The sequence below is a fragment of the Castor canadensis genome, chromosome 8, assembly GCF_047511655.1.
Source record: "Castor canadensis chromosome 8, mCasCan1.hap1v2, whole genome shotgun sequence".
NCBI classification, from domain to species: domain Eukaryota; kingdom Metazoa; phylum Chordata; class Mammalia; order Rodentia; family Castoridae; genus Castor; species Castor canadensis.
Window position 1 is genome coordinate 63,862,154 of NC_133393.1, and position 22,180 is coordinate 63,884,333.

Sequence of the window (22,180 nt, forward strand, 5' to 3'; positions counted from 1 at the left end):
TTTTTTTCTTTTATTATTCATATGTGCATACAAGGCTTGGGTCCCTTCTCCCCCCTGCCCCCACCCCCTCCCTTACCACCCACTCCGCCCCCTTCCTCTCCCCCCCACCCCCTCAATACCCAGCAGAAACTATTTTGCCCTTATTTCTAATTTTGTTGTAGAGAGAGTATAAGCAGTAATAGGAAGGAACAAGGGTTTTTGCTGGTTGAGATAAGGGTAGCTATACAGGGAGTTGACTCACATTAATGAGGTAGATTCTAATGTGGCTTTGATTTGCATTGTCTTTATGGCTGGGAATTGATGTTAAGCATTTCTTCATGTATCTTTTTTGGCTATTTGAACTTCTTTCTTTGAAAAAGCTCTGTTCAGCTAATTGGTCATTGATGTTTTGGGAGTTTAGTTTTTTGAACGTCCTGTATATTCTGGTTATTACTCTCTTGTCAGATGTATAATTGGCAAAGATTTTCTTCCCTTCTCTGGGCAGCCTGTTCAATTTAGAAACTATTTCTTTTGTTGTGCAGAAGCTTTTTAATTTTATGTAGTGCCATTTGTCAATCCATTTGCTTAGTTGCTGAACTAGTTGAGGAAGACATTGCCTATGCCTATTAATTCTAGTGTATTCTCTGCTCTTTCCTTCACTAGCTTCAAAGTTTTAGATCTTAAATTAAAGGTCCTTAATCCACTTTAAGTTGATACCTTACAGGGTGAAAGACATGGATCTAGTTTCAGTTTTCTGCAGGTAGTTTTCCCAGCAACATTTGTTGAAGAGGCTATCTTTTCTCCATCGTATGTTTTTGGCATCTTTGTCAAAAATTGTGGGGTGTGTAGTTGGGTGGATTCATATTTGGGTCTTCTGTTACACTGGGTCTTCATATCTGTTTTTGTGCCAGTACTATGGTTTTTATTGTTCTGGATCTGTAGCATAGTTTGAAGTCAGGTATTGTGATAACTTCAGCATTGCTCTTTTTGCTCTGTTTTGCCCTTGGTATTTGCAGTCTTTCTGTGCTTCCAAATGAACTTTAGGGTTGACTTTTTCAGTATCTGTGATGAATGTCATTGGGATTTTGATGGGATTGTGTTGAACATGTAGATTGCTTTTGGTAATATAGTCATTTTCATAATACTGATTTTGCCAGTGAATGAGCATGGGAGTGCTTTCCATCTTTTGTAATCTTTGATTTCTTTCTTCAGTTGTTTATAGTTTTCATTGTAGAGGTTTTTTACATCCTTTGGTAAGTTTATTCCTCCGTATTTTAATTTTCTTGAGGCTTTTGTAAATGGAATTTTTTCCTATTTTTTTTCTCAATCTGTGCATTGATGGTGTATAGAAAGGCTACTGATTTTTTCAGTTGATTTTGTATTGTGCTACTTTTGCTGAAACTGCTTGTGATGTCTGGGAATTTTTTTGGTGGAGTTATGTTATCTACAAATAGGGATAGTTTGACTTCTTCCTTACCAGTTTGTATTCATTTACTTCTTGTGTTATTGCTTTGGCTAGGTCTTCCAAGATTATGTTGAATAAGAGTAGAGAGACTGAACACTGTTGTCTTCTTTCTAACTTTAGAGGAAATGGTTTGCATTTTCCCCATTTAGTATGATGTTGGCTATAGGCTTACCATATATAGCCTTTTATCGTGTTGTGGTACATTCCTTTTATTCTTGGTTTCATCAGAGCTTTTATCATGAAAGGATATTGAATTTTTTTGAATGCTTTCTCTGCATGTATTGACAGGATCAAGTGCTTTTTGTCTTTGCTTCTGTTAATATGATGTATTACATTTAATGATTTATGTATGCTGAACCATCCCTGCATCCATGGGATGAAACCAACTTGATCATGGTGTATGATCTCTTTGATATATTGTTGAATTTGGTTTGCCAATATTTTATTGAGGATTTTTGCATCTAAGCTCATTAAAGTGATTGGCCTGTAATTTTTTTTTTTTTCCTCGTCCTTGTCTGGTTTGGGGATGAGTATAATACTGGCTTCATAGAATGAGGTTGGTAGTGTTCCTCCCCTTTCTATTTCATGGAGAAGTTTAAGGTGTTGGTGTTCTTTAACGGTCTGGTAGAATTCAGCAGTGAATCCGTCAGGTCCTGGATTTTTCTTTATTGGGATACTCTTTCTTTCTGCTCCAATTTCATTATGTGTTATAGATCTGTTTAGGTGATTTATATCCTCTTGGCACAATTTTGGATCATCATATGTGTCTAGAAATTTGTTCATTTGTTCTTGATTTTCCAATTTATTTGAAAATAGGTTTTCAAAGTATTCCCTAATGATTCTGTGGATTTCCGTGGTGTTGGTTGTGATTTGCCTTTTTTCATATCTAATTTTGTTAGTTTGGGTCTTTTCCCTCCTAATTCCTCATTTTAATCAGTTTCCAGGGGTTTTTCAGTCTTTTTTTTATCTTTTCAAAGAACCAGTCTTTTGTTGATTCTTTGTAAGTGGTTTTTTGGGGGGTTTTTTTGTCTATTTTGTTGATTTTGGCCCTCACTTTTATTATTTCTCTGCTTCTGCTAGTTTTGAATTCATCTTTTTCTTGTTTTTCTAGGAGTTTGAGATATAGTGTTAGGTCCTTTATTTGAGATTTTTCTGTGTTTTTAATATGGCTATCAGTTTCTTCCTTAAGGCTGCCTTTGCAATGTGTCTCAAAAGTTCTGATAGGTTGTGCTTTCATTCTCACAAAATTCTAGGAGATCTTTGATTTCCTCCCTTATTTCTTCAATGACGACTGATCATGGAGCAACTTATTTTTCAGTCTGTAGGTGTTTGAGTCCTTTCTGTTGTTTGTTTTGTTGTTGAGTTCTGGTTTTATTGTGTTGTGGTCAGACAATATGCAGGGAGTTATTTCAGTTTTCTTATATATGCATTTGTGACCTAAAATATGGTCTGTTTTAGAGAAAGTTCCATGAGTTGCTGAAAAGAGTGTATATTGTGCTATTATAGGATACAGTACTCTGTACATGTCTGTCAGGTCCATTTGATCTATGGTGTCATTCAATTTTAGAGTTTCTTTGTTCAATGTCTGATGACCTATTATTGGTGATAGAGGAGTATTGAAGTCTCACATCACCACTGTTTTGGGGACTGTCTGTGTATTTAAGTTCAGTAGCATATATGTATAATGAAATTGGGTGCACTGATATTGGGCATATATAAGTTAGCAATGGTTATTTCCTCTTGATGTGTTGCTCCTCTTATTACTATGAAGTGACCTTCTTTGTCTCTTCAGACTAATTTATGTTTGAAGTCTACTTTATCTGATGTAAGTATTGCTACTCCTGTCTGTTTTAGGGTGCCATTAGCTTGGTAAGTCTTCTACCCTTCCACTCTAAGGCAATGTTTGTTTCTGTCTATAAGGTGGGTTTCTTATGAACAACAGATTGTTGGGTCTTCCTTTTTAATCCAGTTTGCTAATGGGTGTCTTTTGATGGGGAAGTTGAGTCCACTAATAGTCAGTGTTAATATTGAGAGGTATGTGGTGATTTCTGCCAGTTAGTTGTTTTTGTTGTGTAAGAGTTTATGTGTGTGCAAAGAATTCTATGCTAGTCTCTAATTATTGTTTATTCCTCTCTTGAGGTTTAGTAATTCCCATCCCTTTGTGGCTATGTTTGTTTTCATCTTCTGTATGTAGAATTCTTTTCAAAATCTTCTGTAGTGGTGGTTTAGTGGTCATGTATTGTTTCAGTTTCTGTTTATCATGGAAGTTTTTTATTCCTTCTTCAATTTTGAATGAAAACGTTTTTGGATAGAATATCTAGGACTGAAACTATTTTCTTTTAGTGTTCAAAAATGCCTCACTCCATGCCCTTCTTGCTTTTAAGGTGTCTATTGAGAAATCTCTTGTTATTTTGATGACTTTAACTTTATATGTTATTTATCTCTCTTACAGCCTTGAATATTTTTTCCTTATTCTCTGTGCTAATTGTTTTGACTATAGTATACTGCGGAGAGATTCTGTTTTGATCATGGCTGTTTTGTGTACCTGAGTGGGTTCTCTTTCTTGAGAATTGGGAAATTTTCTGCCATGATTTTGTTGAACATATTACTTATACCTTTGACTTGCGCTTCTTCTCCTTCTTCAATGCTCATGATTTGCAGGTTTGTTCTTTTGATAGAGTAGCAGAGTTCTTTTTGTTTTTTCTTTAATACCTACTTTGTCTTCGAGCCCTGAAATTCTGTCTTGCACTTGTTCTAGTCTGCTGAAATGGCTTTCAACTGTATTTTATATTTGACTTAAAGAACTTTTTGTTTCCAGGATTTCTGTTTGATTTTTTTTTTGAGACTTTCCATACATTTGTTAAAGTCCTTTTTCATGTTTCTTTATTTCACTTATCTCTTTTTTTTTTAATAATCTCCTTAGTTTCATTTTAGAGTTTGTTTAAATACTCTTTGAATTCATTTAGTTGTTTCTGTGTCTTGTTTTTTATTTGTGTTGTCTTAGGATTCATTAAATTGTTTTTATATGTCCTCTGTAAACTTCTCTTTAAGTTCATTGATTATTATCATCATTCTTCTGAAGTCAGAAACTGAGGATTCATCCCCTTCACTTTCCACCAAATCCTTTGTTGTGTTACTGGTAGCGTTTTGAGGCTAACAGTTTTTGTTTTGTTCTTTGTGCGTGTGTTGTTGATTAGTTAGTTGGGGGCTTTAATCACCTGTTGTCTTTCTCTTGGCTTTTTTCTATGCTGTGACTAGTTTAGTTGTTGGCTTGGTTGTTGTAATATTTCTCTTCACTGACATGAAGGTATAGCTTAGCAACAAGTTCACAGATTCAATGCCAAACCAGTCATTTACATAATATACGAAAAACCCTTTGTGATATTATCTACAATCTACAGATATTGAGGAGATTAACAGTTCTTTGCATAGAGATTGATACTTAGGTAATTTTAATTATGGTGCAAGTGGAGGGGTTGATATGCTGGACTGTGTGGCAGTAAATGTTGTCCCTCTCTACTGGACAGCTTTGGGGGGCATCTGCTCAGGGTGTTTGAGCCCAGGCTATTCTTGTGGGTATGGCCTTCTGGGTCAGCTTGTTCTTGTAGGTGGGTTTTATGAAGTGGTACCACAAGGAGCTGGTATGTGTGCAGTCACCAGCCTGTTCTGCCTGCAGAGCAAGCCTGGGAGCAAGAATTGAGCTTTTTGGTGGGCCACTTTTCTCTTGGAAGTCTTTCAGTTTCAGCTCACTACCAGTTTTTTTCAAGGTGGTCAAATGTGTTGTTATTTTTCCCAGATTGCTGTTTGGCTTCCCCACCCCGACACAGGCTGGATCAGCTTATCACTCCACCACCCCACCCAGGTGGAGGTGAAATTTTTCCTGTTATTTGGCCACCAGGAGGGTACAATCTGCCCACAAGCTGCATTGGACTGTAGTTCCCTCCAGAGCAGATGATGTGATATGCTTACCTAGCAGGGTTGCAGTTGTACCCAATGGTATTGGGGGTCAGCTCCAGGACAGCACAGGCAGGCAGAAGTCATGTTTTGTGTCCATGAATTTTGTTAGATCCAGGGCATCCCAGATGCTTGCAGAATACATTTTGTTGTTCTCTATGTTGTGTTTGTGGGCCAGCAGCTTCCAGTCCACAGCCCCCAGGCTTCTGGGAATGTTACATGCTATAAAAAGCTAATTTAAAGGGCGGTCATGGCCCATTGTGTGCACCTTATGTATTTGGCAGTATCTTAGTTCGCAAAAAAGCCAGGTTGCCCAATCCTTGCTACCACAAATCTGAAGAATTCATTTGGAATTGTGAGAGCTCAGGGTTCCAGGTCTGTAGGCTATTCACCATCTTGGCCTTTCTTTGAGTTATTTTTTATGAAGTGAAAAATATAGGTCAAGCTAGGTCTGTGACTCATGCCTATAATCCCAGGTACTTGGGAAGTGGAGATTGGGAGGATCAGGGTTTGAGGCCGGTCTGGGCAAAAGTCCACACAATATTATCTCAACCAGTGGCTGGGCACAGAGGTACACAACTGCTATGCCAGCTACGTCGGGAAGCACAAATAGGAGGATTGCAATACAGACCAGTTAAGTATAAAGTGAGATCCTATCTCAGAAATGGAATCAACACAAAAAAGGTCGAGTGGAGTGGCTTATGTAGTAGAGAGGCCTAAGTTCAACCCCTAGTATCATCACCAAAACAAAAAATGTATGGGTCAAATATTGAGTTTTTGCATTTAATGTCCTAATTGTAGCAGCATTTGTTGAAAAAACTATCCTTTCTTCATTGAATTGCCCTTGTTTATTTGTTAGAACTCAGTTGACTACATATAAGTCTGTTTCTGGGTTCTCTTTTATATCCTATTCTTTTATAATGTCTGCCCTTTTACTAATACAGTGCTGTCATAATCAAAATCAGGTAGTAAAGCATCTTAACATTTTCTTTTTTCAAAATTATTTTTTATATTGTACTTTTTTTTTGCTTTATATTGTGCAGGATAAAGTTAACAGCAGGTGAGAGACCATTGTCATTAGAAAAGCTTACTTGGGTTTTGACTGTGATTGGCATATGAGAATTTGACTTTTGAAACTTTCCCTAGATGAATGATGAAGTAATTTTGCCTTATATTTGAACTTACTAATGCTTTCCTTCTGTATGTCTGGAATTTTGGTTGATGTGATTAGGCAGAGAATGCCTATATGATCAGTCCCCAGTAAAAACCTTGGTGTCTGAATCTCAAGCAGGCTTTTCTGGAAGAAATTTTAAACACACACAAAGGCACACACACACACTTGTGCACGTGCACATGCAGCTGCACTTTTGGTTTTAGAAGGTAGTGTGTACTCTGTGAACCCTGACTGTAGGTAGAAAATAGACTCCTTGTCTTCACCTAATTTGTGTTCTCCCCTTACTGATCTGGCTATGTATCCTTTTTTGTGTTGCTATAATTCTTAGTCATGTGTATAACTTTCTGTTTAGTTATTTGACTCTTTCTAGTAAATTACTGAACTGTGAGTTGTTTTGGGGACCCTGAAATACATACAGATTTTAGAATAAGAGAAACATGCTATTGCCTTCATTGTGTGAAATGAATAATAGAATTAAAGGTAACTTTGTTAAATGTCTAAATTTTGAAGTAATAAGGTTTTCTACCTTTTTTCTCTTTTTAATGTAACACCAGGGCCAGTGTCCTTATTATCCTTGTGGAGTAATAGAATCAATACTGCCAATTCCAGAAAACATCAGGAGTTTGCTGGACGTTTGAATTCTGTTAATAACAGAGCAGAGTTATATCAACATCTTAAGGAGGAAAATGGGTTTGTGTTATTTATTCTAGAAGCTGATTTTACTTGCTATATAGTACCTTAATAAACACTGCTTGTTGTCAGCAGTTTTTTTTTTTTTTTAACTACTATTTTGAATAGTAGTATTACAAATACATGTTACCTCTAAGGAGAAAAAATTAACTCTTGGATGCTGGTGTTCACACAAGGTCCAGTTGTATCGATTGTAACTCTGAAAGTATTTGCTACTTGCAGCATTATTTTTTCAATACTAAGCATGATAGAAGGAAAAGTCACGAAACACTGCATATATAACAAAGGTAAAATATTTTCATAACAAGCAATGCAGTATTTAAAGTATTGAGCATAAAAAAAACCCTAAGATCTAATTATTTAATCATTTTTTAAAGAAATCCTTTTCAGATGTTTTGGTAAAGAAATTTCTTTAGTGGAAAAGGAAATACTTTACTGAATGGTAGAGCTGTTTTCCTTATTTTTGCTTGGAGAAGGAGAGTGATATAGTGAAAAAACTGATGGCTTTTGAAATGTAACCTTAGGAAATCACTTAATCCTCTCTAGGCTCAGTTTTCACTCATCTGCAAAATGGAGCAGTTGTACTAACTAGAAGACCACCCCCCTAACTTTAATCCTTTTCCTAAAATGTTCATTTTCTTTTATTCTATAATTTTACTAGGCTTTAATTTCCATGTTTGAATTAGATGGACTATGGACAGTTAGTGAATGTTTTAAATTACCAACTCATTTTCTCCCTTCTGTTTTTTCAGGATGGAGACAGCGGAAAATGGAAAAGCTGGTCGGCAGTGAAGAGTGACTTGAGCAACTACATTTAGTATATTACAAAAATATTTTGAGTGGAATTTGATATAAGTAATTTTACAGCAAGGTTGTATAGCTACATTGCCTGTACCTTTTTTTTTTAACATTTTTAAAGTAATTCAACAGACTTTTTTGTGCTAATTATAAAATTAGAAAAGTAAAAAATACATTCTTGAGATTTGTCCTCCCAAATCAGACAAGTTTATTTTATGGTAGAAGGTGTTCCTCTGGAAATTAAAAAAAATTCATTGATTCCTCTTAACAAATAAAACTATTAAAATATCTGAAATGCAAAACATTGGATTGTTACTTTAGAAAAAAAGGTATTTTTCATTTAATGATTGGCAACAACCCATAGAAATTTTTTGAAAATTTGATCAGATTTTAGGTAAATTTGCAATAAAAGCTCATCTTTTAGTCTGCATCATATATAGTAAGTGCTTTTCTAAAAAAGAATATTGGGTTTGTTTATTTTGAATTATTTTGCCTGTGTTTGTGTATATTATCCATTTAAATATAATTTCCAGATAGTTGGTGTGATTTTATATTTACTCATATTGGATAATGTTACTTTTTTTTTTTCCCCCAAACACTATCTCTAGGTTTATCACTTTTTTTTCCTTGAGCATTTAGAGAAGGGAAAAGCTGCTTGTATTGTTCATTTATCCTAGATTCTTAAGTCTAGACTTAATGATTATAGGAATCAAAGTTAGCACCATAGAGAACAGGTGTACTTTCAGTTATCTAAAGAGATTCTGTTGACTGAAAACTCATGATTTCTATAATAGTCTTATAGTTTACGGCAAAATTTTTGCAGTCCTCTTAGCATATATGTTTGACAAACTAGTGTACACAATCACAAAAATTATGAGATTTTATAACAGGAAGTCCCAATGTACTTATGAAGATTCTGAATATTATTCAGTATTACCATATGAACCTGTGCAATCATTAGTTGACATTGTTACTTTATATAAGTAGTAAGAATCAGCATGAACAATAAATAGCTTGGCTTTGGAGGGCTATAGCTAATTATTTGAATTAGTCAATACTATACTTGTATTCTTGATTTTGCAGTGTACTAAGATGCTATTATTTCAGAGCAAAGGTGACTGCAGTATTTTATTTAAGATTATTTTATAAGGTGCTAAATTATTTGTCCTGTTACTTTTGGCCAGTTCTCACTATCACTGTAATTGTACACATGTAGGAAACAAAAGGCTCTAGATGCTGATTTGTTATGGAGGTGCTTACAAAGTGAGCAATATCATAATACTGATATTTCCATATTGTAAAGATTTGAAGCATTAGATTTAATTAGGATATTGTAGTATCTGAATTTATACTTCTGAAGTTTGAGATCTCTGGTTCAGTGATTAAAATGAGCATGTTAGATTGAACCATATCAAGTTACCATTTTATAACTAAATATTGGTAATTTTGCATGATTCAATATGAATATCTTTATAACCTTTCTGAATAGAACCTAAATTTTTGCAGCTTGTATATTTTGAAACAAGTTCTTCCTAGAGAAATGTGCAAACTTAATTTGTCTGATTAGAAATGTTCTTATTTCTAACATTACAAATGAATCCTACAGCTATTCTGAATCATCTGAAAATGAAAAGATCCAAGGTAGGAAAGGTGATACTCAGCTAAGTTCCTCTATATTGCTTTCTTAGTTTGTAATTGGGTAATAAATAATAAACTATAATAAAATATAGGAAGGAAAATAATACCCATTTTAAAATTCAGTTGATTTTCTGTATCCTTTGATTTAACCAACTGTAGATCAAAAATATTTGTGAAAAAATGATATCTGTCCTGGGCATGTACAGAGTTTTAAAAAGTTTTTTCATAATTCTTTATACAACAGAGTGTAACAACTGTTTACATAGCATTTATAATATTTTAAGTATTAAGTGATCTAGGGTTAATTTAAACTATATGGGGAGATGTGTGTATTAAATGTAAATATTTTATAATTTTATATAAAGGACTCCAGGCATTCATGGATTATGGTATCAACAGGAGTTGGGAAAGCCGTGGAACCAACCTCATTGATGCCAATGGATGTAGTTATTTGGAGTGATTGTAATGACAATAAATTTATCTAAATTTGGCCAATTCAAGGATAGGCCTTGTGATCAAGTTTAGAGAAGAGAAGGGAAGAATAAAGGTGAGGGAGGTGAGAATAAAGTAGTATCACTGGAGCTACTCAGGTGTTCAGATGACTGAGAATTAAGACAGTGCACTTGGATATGCTAACCAAGATGCTAGTAATGTCTTTCAAAATGCCATTTCCTTCAGTATAGAGACTTAATTGCAGCAATTAAAATATTCAGTGAAGTTAAAAGTAGATGATGGTAAATGTTGTCAACTATGTCAGAAGTTGATAATAAAGACATGCCCTTGCCTGTTGTGGTAGCTTGATAAAATTGAGGAAAGGTTTGTTATTTTTTGTAAATCTTTGTATAGGTCAGCGCAGTGAATTTATAAAGTAAAGGTAAAATACAAAAAAATTTAATGATTCCTTAATTCTTTGCCCATGCAGAGTAGAATTTTTAACTCATTGCATATTTATTGTCAATCATGCCTTTCTGCTAGGAATTGTAATGAGTATCTTGGATTGGCAGTTTGTATCACTTTTCATATTTGAAGATGCTATTGCCAATGCAGAAATAATGGATGAGTCAATCATGATTTGTTTATAGTAGAGATGGCCCTCTAAGAACTGCTGTTTCCCCAGTTCCATTTAAATCAGGATGAAATAGTAGACATTGGTTTTGGGGTACTTTAATATACTCTCCTTAGGGTTACTACAGTTAGTGAGTTCAGTAAAAAACAATAATACTCTTTAATGAATAAGTAGAAATCCTTTTTTGTGCATAGAGTATAAGTTTACCAGGGAGTTCTGGACAGCTTCAGTTCAGTGGTCAAAAGCAATCTAGGCAGTTAGGCTCTAAGAGTCAGTGGTACAAAGAATAACTTCTTCAGGAGGATATTGGAGATCAAATTCTAGGTGGTAGTCATTATAGTATTTGAGTCATGTTAAACTGTAGCCAACTTTCTGGGCCTAAAGAATATTCATTTACTGATCTTTGCAACTATCAACTGAGTTGAGGCGTGAATTTCCTGATCATAAAAGTATAGATTGGACTGAGTCCCTGCCTAGCAAGTGTGAGACCCTGAATTTAAACCCCAGTGCTGCCAAAAAAATAAATAAAAATGTAGATTGGGAAATCAAGTCTGTGCATATGCTGCTATCAATTGAATAGAATTTATAGGTGTTGGAAATGTGTTGTATTAACCTAGAAAGAGCGAACAAGAAACCAATTTCAACAAATACCATTTTTTATTTAAATCTTTAAGATTGTGTTAATGGTTGACTTGTTTCCCCACATTCATTTTTTGGCCTGATTTATATAAGGAAGTGGGAAAGCATATATTGATACTCAGTAGATCTGTGAATGCCTTAGAAAGATTTTCTTAAATTGTGTTTCACATAAGTAATTCCAAAGAGGAGCAAAAGAGGATGTCTTTTTTTTAGCCTTTGATTAGGGAATACTTCATTTATTGAAGGATCAGCCTCGTTGATCTCTAGTGCTGTCTGCCTTTTCTCAGTTTCTTCTCTGTCTATTCCTTCTCTATTTTTCATCTTTCCTTCATCCTCATCTGTTAGATTTTGCATTACAGCTTTGATGTTGCTTCTCCATATTCATGGAGTTGATTTCTGACTTTGCTCATCCTTAATTATAGTAGAGAAGAGGATCTTGAAATTAGCTAATTAGTTTTGAAATTAGCTTGGTTAGTTTTGTCAACTAACCAAGTCTGGATCAGATTTAGGTTAGGAGAGAAAACATTTTGGCAAAGGATCTAAATTCATAAACTAAGGGTGTGTGTGTGTGTGTGTGTGTGTGTGTGTGTATGTATTTGTGTTGGTTAAAAGCTAAATAGAAAACTTGAAAACTCAGAATATAAAAGTTGTACAACTAAACAGAAAGATAATAGCATTTAAATCTCAAGCTAGAACAATTCAGACCCTGCATAGATAGTTTGATATTTTCTGAGAAGGAAGATGAGGTGACTGATTTTCACAAAAATAGGGCTATGATGGAATTTAACCAAGGCAGGTGGCTTTAGAAGTTGTAGAGCACTAAGTTGAGAAAAAGAGAAGTGTCTACTCTAGAAAAAAAACCAAAAAAACATAATGACTTAAGAAGATGAGGCAATTATGCAATGAACAGAAAGACTTTCAAAGTGAGATTATGGACACTGCTGCTTCATGGGAGTAATAGTTTAGGTTCTAACAATGGAGGGAGATATGCTTTTAACGAAATTTTGAACAAGCTCAAATTTTATCAGCTTTACTGTTCCTGGGTGATAGGATTACTTCCTTGGGTGTGACATTTCCTCAGGTTTTTGAGATTGTGAATACAAAATACATGTTGATAAGAGTCTTGGTTACTGGTATCTGTTCATACTTAGTGAAAGATACTTGTATCTTGTCTAAATAATATTTCTGAAAGCTCTGTTGTAGTCCAGATGAGATAATATATAAATACTAGTTATATATTAAATTCATACATAGTGAATCTCGCCAAATTGAAAATCAGTGAGTACTAATCCATGGAAGTTACTATACAAGTATGTTTCAATTTGAGACAAGTTCTAAGGTAATCACTGATATGGGATATTTAATTTAATTTAACGATTAGATAGATAAGCTAAATGAAAGAAGATGGTCCCAACTTTAGCAGTAGAGATTGAATCTGTTAGCATTTTTGTAACTAACCTATAAAATTTCAATAGGTAGTTATTGTCTGAGATAATTTATAAACAATAACTACATAAAGCACAGTCTTAAGTGATGGCTTCAAGTTCCTGGAATAATTTCAATTGGTCTATTTCATGTCCTTAATCCACTTTGAGTTGATACTTTACAGGGTGAAAGACATGGATCTAATTTCAGTTCTCTGCATGCGCATATCCAGTTTTCCCAGCAACATTTCTTGAAGAGGCTGACTTTTCTCCACTGTATGTTTTTGGTGCCTTTGTCAAAAGTCACATGGGCATAGCTGCACGGATTCATATCTGGGTCTTTTGTTCTCTTCTACTGATCTTCCTGTCTGTTTTTGTGCCACTACCATGCTGTTTTTATTGCTATGGCTCTGTAGCATAGTTTGAAGTCAGGTATTGTGAAATCTCCAGCATTGTTCTTTTTGCTCATTATTGCATTGGCTGTTTCTGGTCTTTTGTGATTTTAAATGAAATTTAGGGTTGTTTTACCATTTGTGATGAATGTAATTGGAATTTTGATGGGAATCATATTGAACATGTATATTGCTTTTGATAATACAGCCATTTTCATAGTACAGATTCTGCCAATCCAGGACCATGGCAGATCTTTCCATCTTCTGTAGTTTTCTTCAATTTCTTTCTTCAGTTTATAGTTTTTATTGTTGAGGTCTTTCACATCTTTTGTTAAGTTTATTCCTAGGTATTTTATTTTATTTTTTTCTAATTTACTTTTTATTGGTATGTGCATACACTCTTTGGGTCATTTCTCCACCCTCCCCCAACCTCCTCCCTTACCCCCCCCACCCCCACCTCCTCGATACCCAGCAGAAACTATTTTGTTCTTATCTCTAATTTTGTTGTAGAGAGTATAAGCAATAATAGGAAGAACCAAGGGTTTTTGCTAGTTGAGATAAGGATAGCTATACAGGGAGTTGACTCACATTGATTTCCTGTGCATGTGTGTTACCTTCTAGGTTAATTCTTCTTGATCTAACCTTTTCTGTAGTTCCTGGTCCCCTTCTCCTCTTGGCCTCAGTTGCTTTAAAGTATCTGCTTTAGTTTCTCTGTGTTGAGGGCAACAAATGCTTTCTAGTTTTTTAGGTGTCTTACCTATCCTCATACCTCCCTTGTGTGCTCTCGCTTTTATCATGTGCTCAAAGTCCAATCCCCTTGTTGTGTTTGCCCTTGATCTAATGTCCGCATATGAGGGGGAACATACGATTTTTGGTCTTTTGGGCCAGGCTGACCTCACTCAGAATGATGTTCTCCAATTCCATCCATTTACAAGCAAATGATAACATTTCATTCTTCATGGCTGCATAAAATTCCATTGTGTATAAATACCAGATTTTCTTAATCCATTCATCAGTAGTGGGGCATTTAGGCTGTTTCCATAACCTGGCTATTGTGAATAGTGCTGCAATAAACACGGGTGTGCAGGTGCCTCTGGAGTAACCTGTGTCATATGGTAACCTGGATCATATGGTAGATCAATGTTTAGCTTTTTAAGTAGCCTCCCAATTTTTTTCCAGAGTGGTTGTACTAGTTTACATTCCCACCAGCAGTGTAAGAGGGTTCCTTTTCCCCCGCATCCTCCCCAACACCAGTCATTAGTGGTGTTGCTAATGATGGCTATTCTAACAGGGGTGAGGTGGAATCTTAGTGTGGTTTTAATTTGCATTTCCTTTATTGCTAGAGATGGTGAGCATTTTTTCATGTGTTTTTTGGCCATTTGAATATCTTCTTTTGAGAAAGTTCTGTTTAGTTCACTTGCCCATTTCCATATTGGTTCATTAATTTTGGGAGAATTTAGTTTTTTAAGTTCCCTATATATTCTGGTTATCAGTCCTTTGTCTGATGTGTAGCTGGCAAATATTTTCTCCTACTCTGTCGGTGTTCTTTTCAGTTTGGAGACCATTTCTTTTGTTGAGCAGAAGCTTTTTCGTTTTATGAAGTCCCATTTATCTATGCTATCTCTTATTGCTGTGCTGCTGGGGTTCCGTTGAGAAAGTTCTTATTACCTACTAATCCAGAGTATTTCCTACTCTTTCCTGTATCAACTTTAGACTTTGTGGTCTGATATTAAGATCCTTGATCCATTTTGAGTTAATATTGGTATAGGGTGATAAATATAGATGTAGTTTCAGTTTTTTCAGACTGCTAACCAGTTTTCCCAGCAGTTTTTGTTGAAGGGCTGTCTTTTCTCCATCGTATATTTTTAGAGCCTTTGTCAAAGATGAGTTGGTTATAGTTGTGTGGCTTCATATCCGGGTTGTCTATTTTGTCCCACTGGTCTTCATGTCTGTTTTTTTGCCAGTACAATGCTGTTTTTCTTGTTACTGCTTTGTAATATAGTTTGAAGTCGGGTATCCTAATACCTGCAGCATTGTTCTTTTGACTGAGTATTGCCATGGCTATTTGTGCCCTGTTGTGTTTCCATATTAATTTAACAGTAGATTTTTCAGTCTCTTTGATGAATGTCATTGGGATACTGATGGGAATTGCATTTAAACAAGTAGATTACTTTGGGATTATAGACATTTTTACTATGTTGATTCTACCAACCCATATGCATGGGAGATCTCTCCACTTTCTATAGTCTTCCTCATTCTCTTTCTTTAGAGGTTTATAGTTTTCCTTGTAGGGGTTGTTCACATCTTTTGTTAGGTTTACACCTAGATATTTGATTATTTTTGAGGCTATTGTAAAAGGAATTGTTTTCATATATTCTTTCTCAGTTTATTCATTATTAGTATATAGAAATGCTAATGATTTTTCTATGTTGATTTTATATCCTGCTAGCTTGCTGTAGCTGTTGATGGTGTCTAGGAGCTTTTGAGTAGAGTTTTTTGGGTCTTTAAGGTATACGATCATGTCCTCTGCAAATAGGGATATTTTGACAGTTTCTTTACCTATTTGTATTCCTTTTATTCCTTCTTCTTGCCTAATTGCTCTGGCTAGGAATTCCAGTACTATGTTGAATAGGAGTGGAGATAGTGGGCATCCTTGTCTAGTTCCTGATTTTAGAGGGAATGGTTTCAGTTTTTCTCTGTTAAATATAATGCTGGCTGTAGGTTTGTCATATATAGCTTTTATAATGTTGAGGTACTTTCCTTCTTTTTCTCGTTTTCTTAGAGCTTTTATCATGAAATGGTGTTGGATCTTATCAAAGGCTCATCTCATCATGTTGAGATGATCATGTGGTTTTTGTCTTTGCGTCTGTTTATGTGGTTTATTACATTTATTGATTTTCATATGTGGAACCACCCCTACATTCCTGGGGTGAAGCCTATTTGGTCATGGTGAATGATCTTTTTGATGTGTTGTTGAATTCAGTTTGCCATTATTTTGTTGAGGATTTTTGCATAAATGTTCATTAAGGAGATTGGCCAGTAGTTCTCCTTTTTGGAGTTGTCTTTGCCTGGTTTGGGGATAAGTGTAATACTGGCTTCATAAAATGTGTTTGGCAGTTTTCTTTCCCTTTCTGTTTCGTGGAACAGTTTAAGGAGGGTTGGTATCAGTTCTTCTTTAAAGGTCTGATAATTTTCAGTAGAGAATCCATCAGTTCCTTGACTTTTCTTTTTGGGGAGACTCTTGATTGCTGCTTCAATTTCATTTTGTGTTATAGATCTATTCAGGTGATTAATTTCCTCTTGGTTCAGTTTTGGATGATCATATGTATCTAGAAATTTGTCCATTTCTTTAAGATTTTCGAATTTATTTGATTATAGGTTCTCAAAGTAGTCTCTGATGATTTCCTGGACTTCCATGTTGTTTGTTGTTATCTCCCCTTTTGCATTCCTGATTCTACTAATTTGGGTTTTTTCTCTCCTCATTTTAGTCAGTTTTGCCAGGGGTCTATCGATCTTGTTTATTTTTTTAAAGAACCAACTTTTTGTTTCATTAATTCTTTGCATTGTTTTTTAGGTTTCTATTTCATTGATTTCAGCTCTTATTTTTATTATTTCTCTCCTATTTGTTTTGGGATTTGCTTGTTCTTGTTTTCTAGGAGTTTGAGATGTATCATTAGGTCATTGATTTGGTATCTTTCAGTCTTTTTAATATATGCACTCATGGCTATAAACTTTCCTCTCAGGACTGCCTTTGCTCTGTCCCATAGGTTCCGGTAGGTTGTGTTCCAATTTTCATTGACTTCCAGGAACTTTTTAATTTCCTGTTTTATTTCATCAATGACCCATGGTTCATTAAATAATGAGTTATTTAGTTTCTAGCTGTTTGCATGTTTTTTGTCTTTACTTTTGTTGTTGAGTTCTACTTTTACTGCATTGTGATCAGATAGAATGCATGGTATAATTTCTATTTTGTTATATTTGCTGAGGCTTGCTTTGTGCCCTAGGATACGATGTATTTTGGAGAAGGTTGCATGGGCTGCTGAGAAGAATGTATATTGTGTAGAAATTGGATGAAGTGTTCTGTAGACATCGACTAGGTCCATTTGGTCTATGGTATATTGTAGATCTAGGATTTCTTAATTGATTTTGTTGTTTGGATGACCTATCTATTATGATAATGCAGTGTTAAAGTCTCCTACAACCACTGTGTTGGAGTTCATATATGTTCTTAGGTCTTTCAGGGGATGTTTGATGAAATAGGGTGTGTTGACAATGGGTGCATATATTTTGATAATTGTTATTTCCTTTTGGTCTATTTCCCCTTTTATTAGTGTGGAATGTCCTTGTTTATCTCGTTTGATCAATGTAGGTTTGAAGCCTACTTTGTCAGAGATAAGTATTGCTACTCCTGCCTGTTTTCAGGGGCCATTGGCTTGGTAATCTTCCAGCCTTTCATCCTAAGCCTGTGTTTATTTCTGTCAGTGAGATGGTTCTCCTGTAAGCAACAAATTGTTGGATCTTCCTTTTTAATCCATTTCGTCAAATGGTGCCTTTTGATGAGGGAATTAAGTCCATTAACATTAAGTGTTAGTAATGATGGGTATGTGGTGATTCCTGTCATTTAGTTGTCTTAGTTGTTTAAAGGTTTGATTGTATGTACCTAAGTTGAGGTTACTCTCTACTTTGTTACTTTTTTCTTTTCCTGTAGTTTGGTGCTACCTGCACTTTCATGGTTGTGTTGGGTTTCACTTTCTGTGTGCAGAATCCCTGGTTTCACTTTCTGTGTGCAGAATCCCTTGAAGAATGTTTTGTAGTGGTGGCTTTGTGGTTGCATATCATTTTAATTTCTGCTTATCATGGAAGACTTTTATTGCTCCATCTAGTTTGAGTGATAGTTTTGCTGGGTAGACTATCCTGGAGTTGAAGTTATTTTCATTCAGTGCCTGGAAGATCTCACCCTAAGCTCTTCTTGCTTTTAATGTTTCTGTTGAGAAGTCTGCTGTGATTTTGATTGGTTTACCTTTGTATATTATTTGTTTTTTCACTCTTAGAGACTTCAATATTCTTTCCCTAGTTTCTGTACTAATGATGTTTTAATGATGGTATGCTGTGGGATAGTTCTATTTTGCTCTGGTCTGTTGAGTGTTCTGGAGGCCTCTTGCATCTGTATGGGAATAGACTTCTCTAGATTTGGGACATTTTCTGTTATTATTTTGTTGAATATATTATACATTCCCTTTGCTTGCACCTCTTCTCCTTCGTCAATGCCCATGATTTTCAAGTTTGGTCTTTTGATGTTTTCGGTGAGTTCTTGCATTTTGTTTTCACAGGTCTTGAGTTGTTTAACTAATAGTTCTTCAGTTTTTCCTTTAATTACCATTTCATCTTCGAGTTCTGAGATTCTGTCTTCTGTTTGTTCTATTCTGCTGGATTGGCCTTCTATTTTGTCTTGCAATTCTGTTTCGTTCTTTTTTCTGAGGTTTTCCATATCCTGAGTCCTTCCTCTTGAATGTTGTGTATTTTTGTCCTGAGTTCATTTATCTGTTTATTAATCGTGTTCTTTTTTTCACTTTTGTGTTTATGCAGTGCTTCTATGGTTTCTTTTGTTTCTTCTTGTGCTTTTTCAAATTTTCTATTTTTGTTGTCTTGGTATTTCTTTAATTCTCCTGTACATTTTGATTGACCATATCCTGTATCCTCTCTATAAAATTCTCATTGAGTACCTGTAGTATTTCTTCTTTTAGATTGTTCTTGTGGGCTTCATTGGGTTGTTTGGCATAGTTTATCTTCCTTTTGTTGGAGTCTGGATATGAGTGTCTGTTTTCTTCATTCCCCTCTGGTTTCTGTACTAATTTTTGGCTGTGGGGAAACTGGTTTCCCTGTTTTTTCTGTCTTCCCGTCATTGTCTTTGGTGTTGTTACTGTCCCTGTACTGTGTGCAATTAAGTATTTTCTAGCTTATAATAATAACACTGGTGATATTTAGAATAAAAGGGTGAGAGGAGATGGAAAGCAAAGAAGTTAAAGAAAAAGGGAAAAAAAACAAGTAGAGAAAACAAACAACAAAAAAAGTTTCAAAGATATAAACAAGGAGAGATAGTGTACTAATCAACAGTAAGCTTGTGGTCTGCGTCTTCCCAAGTCGTCTGGGTGCTGGTATCTGGTGGTGGTGTGGGAGCACTTCTCTGTTTTATCTTATTTTATTCCTTGAGGGTGTTGTAAATAAAATTGTTTTCCTATGTCCTTTCTTAGTCAATTCATTGTTGGTATATGTATAGAAAGGCTACTGATATTTGTAAATTGATTTTGTATCCTGCTACTTTGCTGAGTCTGTTTATAATGTCTAGGAATTTTTTGTGGCGTTTATCTGGTCTTTTGGATATAAATAAGACCATGTCATTTGTATTTAGGGATAGTTCGACTTCTTCCTTTCCTATTTGTATTCTTTCTTTCTGTCTTATTTCCCTGGCTAGGACTTCCAAGACTATGTTGAATAAGAGAGGAGACTGTGGACATGCTCCCTTGTTTCCTTCTTAACTTGGAGGGAATAGTATCAGTGTTTCCCTATTTAGTATGATGTTGACTATAGGCTTGTCATATATAGCCTTTACTATGTTGATGTACACTTCTCAACATATTATGTTGAGGTACATTCCTAGTTTCATCAGAGCTTTTATCATGTAAGGATGTTGAGTTTTGTGGAAGGCTTTTTCTGCATCTGTTGAGATGATCATGTGGTGTAAGAAACAACTTAATTCTCAGAATTTCATTTACATAGGATTGCTTTCCATCTCAAGGTGTTAGCATATCTTGTTTTTAGGCCTGGTTGATTATCAACATTCTGAAAATACCTTACACTTTTATGTTTTTTTTTTTTTTTTTAACTTCTGCAGTACTAGGGATCAAGTCCAGGGCCTTGTGCATCGTAGGCAAGTGGTTTTCTCCTGAACCACATCACCACCCCTCATTGTATAACACCAGATTTTACTTCTTCAAGTCCTGCCCTTTTTCACTAAACTCATAAGCAGAGCATTCGTCACACTACCACCCCCTCTTACCAATTTGGAGCAAGGATCAAGGTTCCTTCTCCTTTCCTTATTGCTAGTCAGTACATGAGGCATAAAGATGGTAAAAGCTGTTTGTTTGTTGAAAGCAGAAATGCCCAGACACTAGCAAATCTTGTAAGAATATTTCTTGGTAGGGCAGTCATTGGTTGAAGAAACATATTCCAGTCGTCTTTGCAGTTTGACATCATTAAAAAATTAAGCTGTTTAGGCATATATAAAAAAAGAAAGTGAGTTTTGCCGTTGAGAAGAAGTTTGACACTAGTTCTGTCCCTGTGACAGACCATTGATAAATAAGAAGTAAAGAGCTCTACTGAGGTGTATATGTCAAGTTTGTTCATAAGCCAGTTTTTATGCCCAAAAAAGACATTTTTATGTTTCAGGTTTATTAAGTTCTTTAAAAGACAGAGATTTGAATAGGAATCACAAAACATAGTTAGGCTCCTTAAAATACTTGGATAAATATTTTACTAATAAAAAGTTTACCCCAGCCTAGACATTACTTATGGTTTTTTCTGAAAATGCTGATAATTACAGCTGGTTTCCTAAAAATGCTAGATTCTATTAAGTTCAAATATCAATCTGTTTTTCTTCTCAACCTAGGTTCCCTATGATAGATTATTATTTATGACCCTCTGAATAATTTTCTTTGTTACTATACTGAGACATCTACATGTAAGTTAACCACAGGGATCAGCTTGTGAAATTTGTGTTCTACTTAGTATCTATAAGCACATGATGTTGAAGAGATAGGTCAAAAATACTTGGATGCTTATCTGAAACTTAACCTATTTTCCCATTGAATTGATAGGAAGAAATTTAATAATGGAATAATTTTCCAGAAATGGCAACTGTGTTTGGCAGGTAGGTCATGTAGAACTTGTATCTCTTTTCATGAATAGTGAGAAGTTACAGCCTATATTCATGGAAACAGGTCAGTAGGTCAGTACCAGCATAAGACTTGGTATTGCTTAAACTTTCCTGATCCAACCTGAGTTGGACAAAGGAGTGCTAGTGATGTCAGTCCCCAGCCTTTTTGTTTGTTTGTTTGTGATACTGGAATTTGAATTTGGGTTTGTAATTGCTAGGAAGGCACTTTACAACTCTTAACTTTTTGCTTGGACTGGTCTGGACCACAATAGTATGCTTCCAGCTGTAACTAGGATGATAGACACTCACCACCACACCCACCTTTTTCTGTTGAGGTGGCATTTCACAAACTTATTTTGCACAGGCTGGCCTCAAACTATAATCCTCATACTCTCTCAGGTAGCTAGGACCTTGTCCCTCTAGCTCAGTGATTTCTTAATAGTATTTATTGCCTCAGAAGAGTTATTAACTCCACCTGGACAGTAGGATACCACTTTACTGAGCCAGAAACTGTTTAGAAACAAATACAGCAACACTTGAGCTCAATTACTTCTTCTTGGGAGAGGGAGCTACATTTTATCTGTCTGCAGAGAAATATCAGTATTTGAAGTTTAAAGTCTTTATATGTCATTTGCATCACATAATGGAGAATGAAAATAAAAAATCCCACAGCCTCAGAACATCTCTCTTTTGTGGTGCCAAGAAGATGTGAGTGTGTGTGTGTGTGTGTGTGTGTGTGTGTGAGAGAGAGAGAGAGAGAGAGAGAACTAGTTTGTTATGATCAAGTGTCTGCCTTGCACTGCTTCCTATAGCAATGATAATGTTTCTGCATCCCACTCTTACCTACAGGTTAATATGAACTCTTAAGAGAATTATTTAACACAGTTATATAGTTTTTCTTTCTTTTTTTTCACAGTACTGGGGTTTGAACTTAGTGTTTACATCTTGAGCCACTCCACTAGATCATTCTTGTGATTTTTTTTTTTTTTGAGATAGGGATACTTGGGTTTGCTTCATATCAAGATCCT

General features: G+C 35.2%; 1 protein-coding gene across 4 annotated transcripts in view; it reads left to right on the forward strand.

Moving 5' to 3' along the window:
* Ints13 (integrator complex subunit 13) overlaps positions 1-21,832 on the forward strand; it is a 74,741-nt gene extending 52,909 nt beyond the window's left edge. For 3 of the 4 annotated variants that reach the window (XM_074083069.1, XM_074083067.1, XM_074083068.1), the window contains 2 exons: positions 7,127-7,262; positions 8,015-21,832. In XM_074083069.1, the coding sequence (XP_073939170.1) occupies positions 7,127-7,262; positions 8,015-8,054 (176 nt within the window). In that variant the 3' untranslated portion in view covers positions 8,055-21,832. The remainder of the gene's footprint in view (positions 1-7,126; positions 7,263-8,014) is intronic. The other variant, XM_074083070.1, reaches the window with a different exon arrangement.
* Positions 21,833-22,180: the final 348 nt, after the last annotated feature.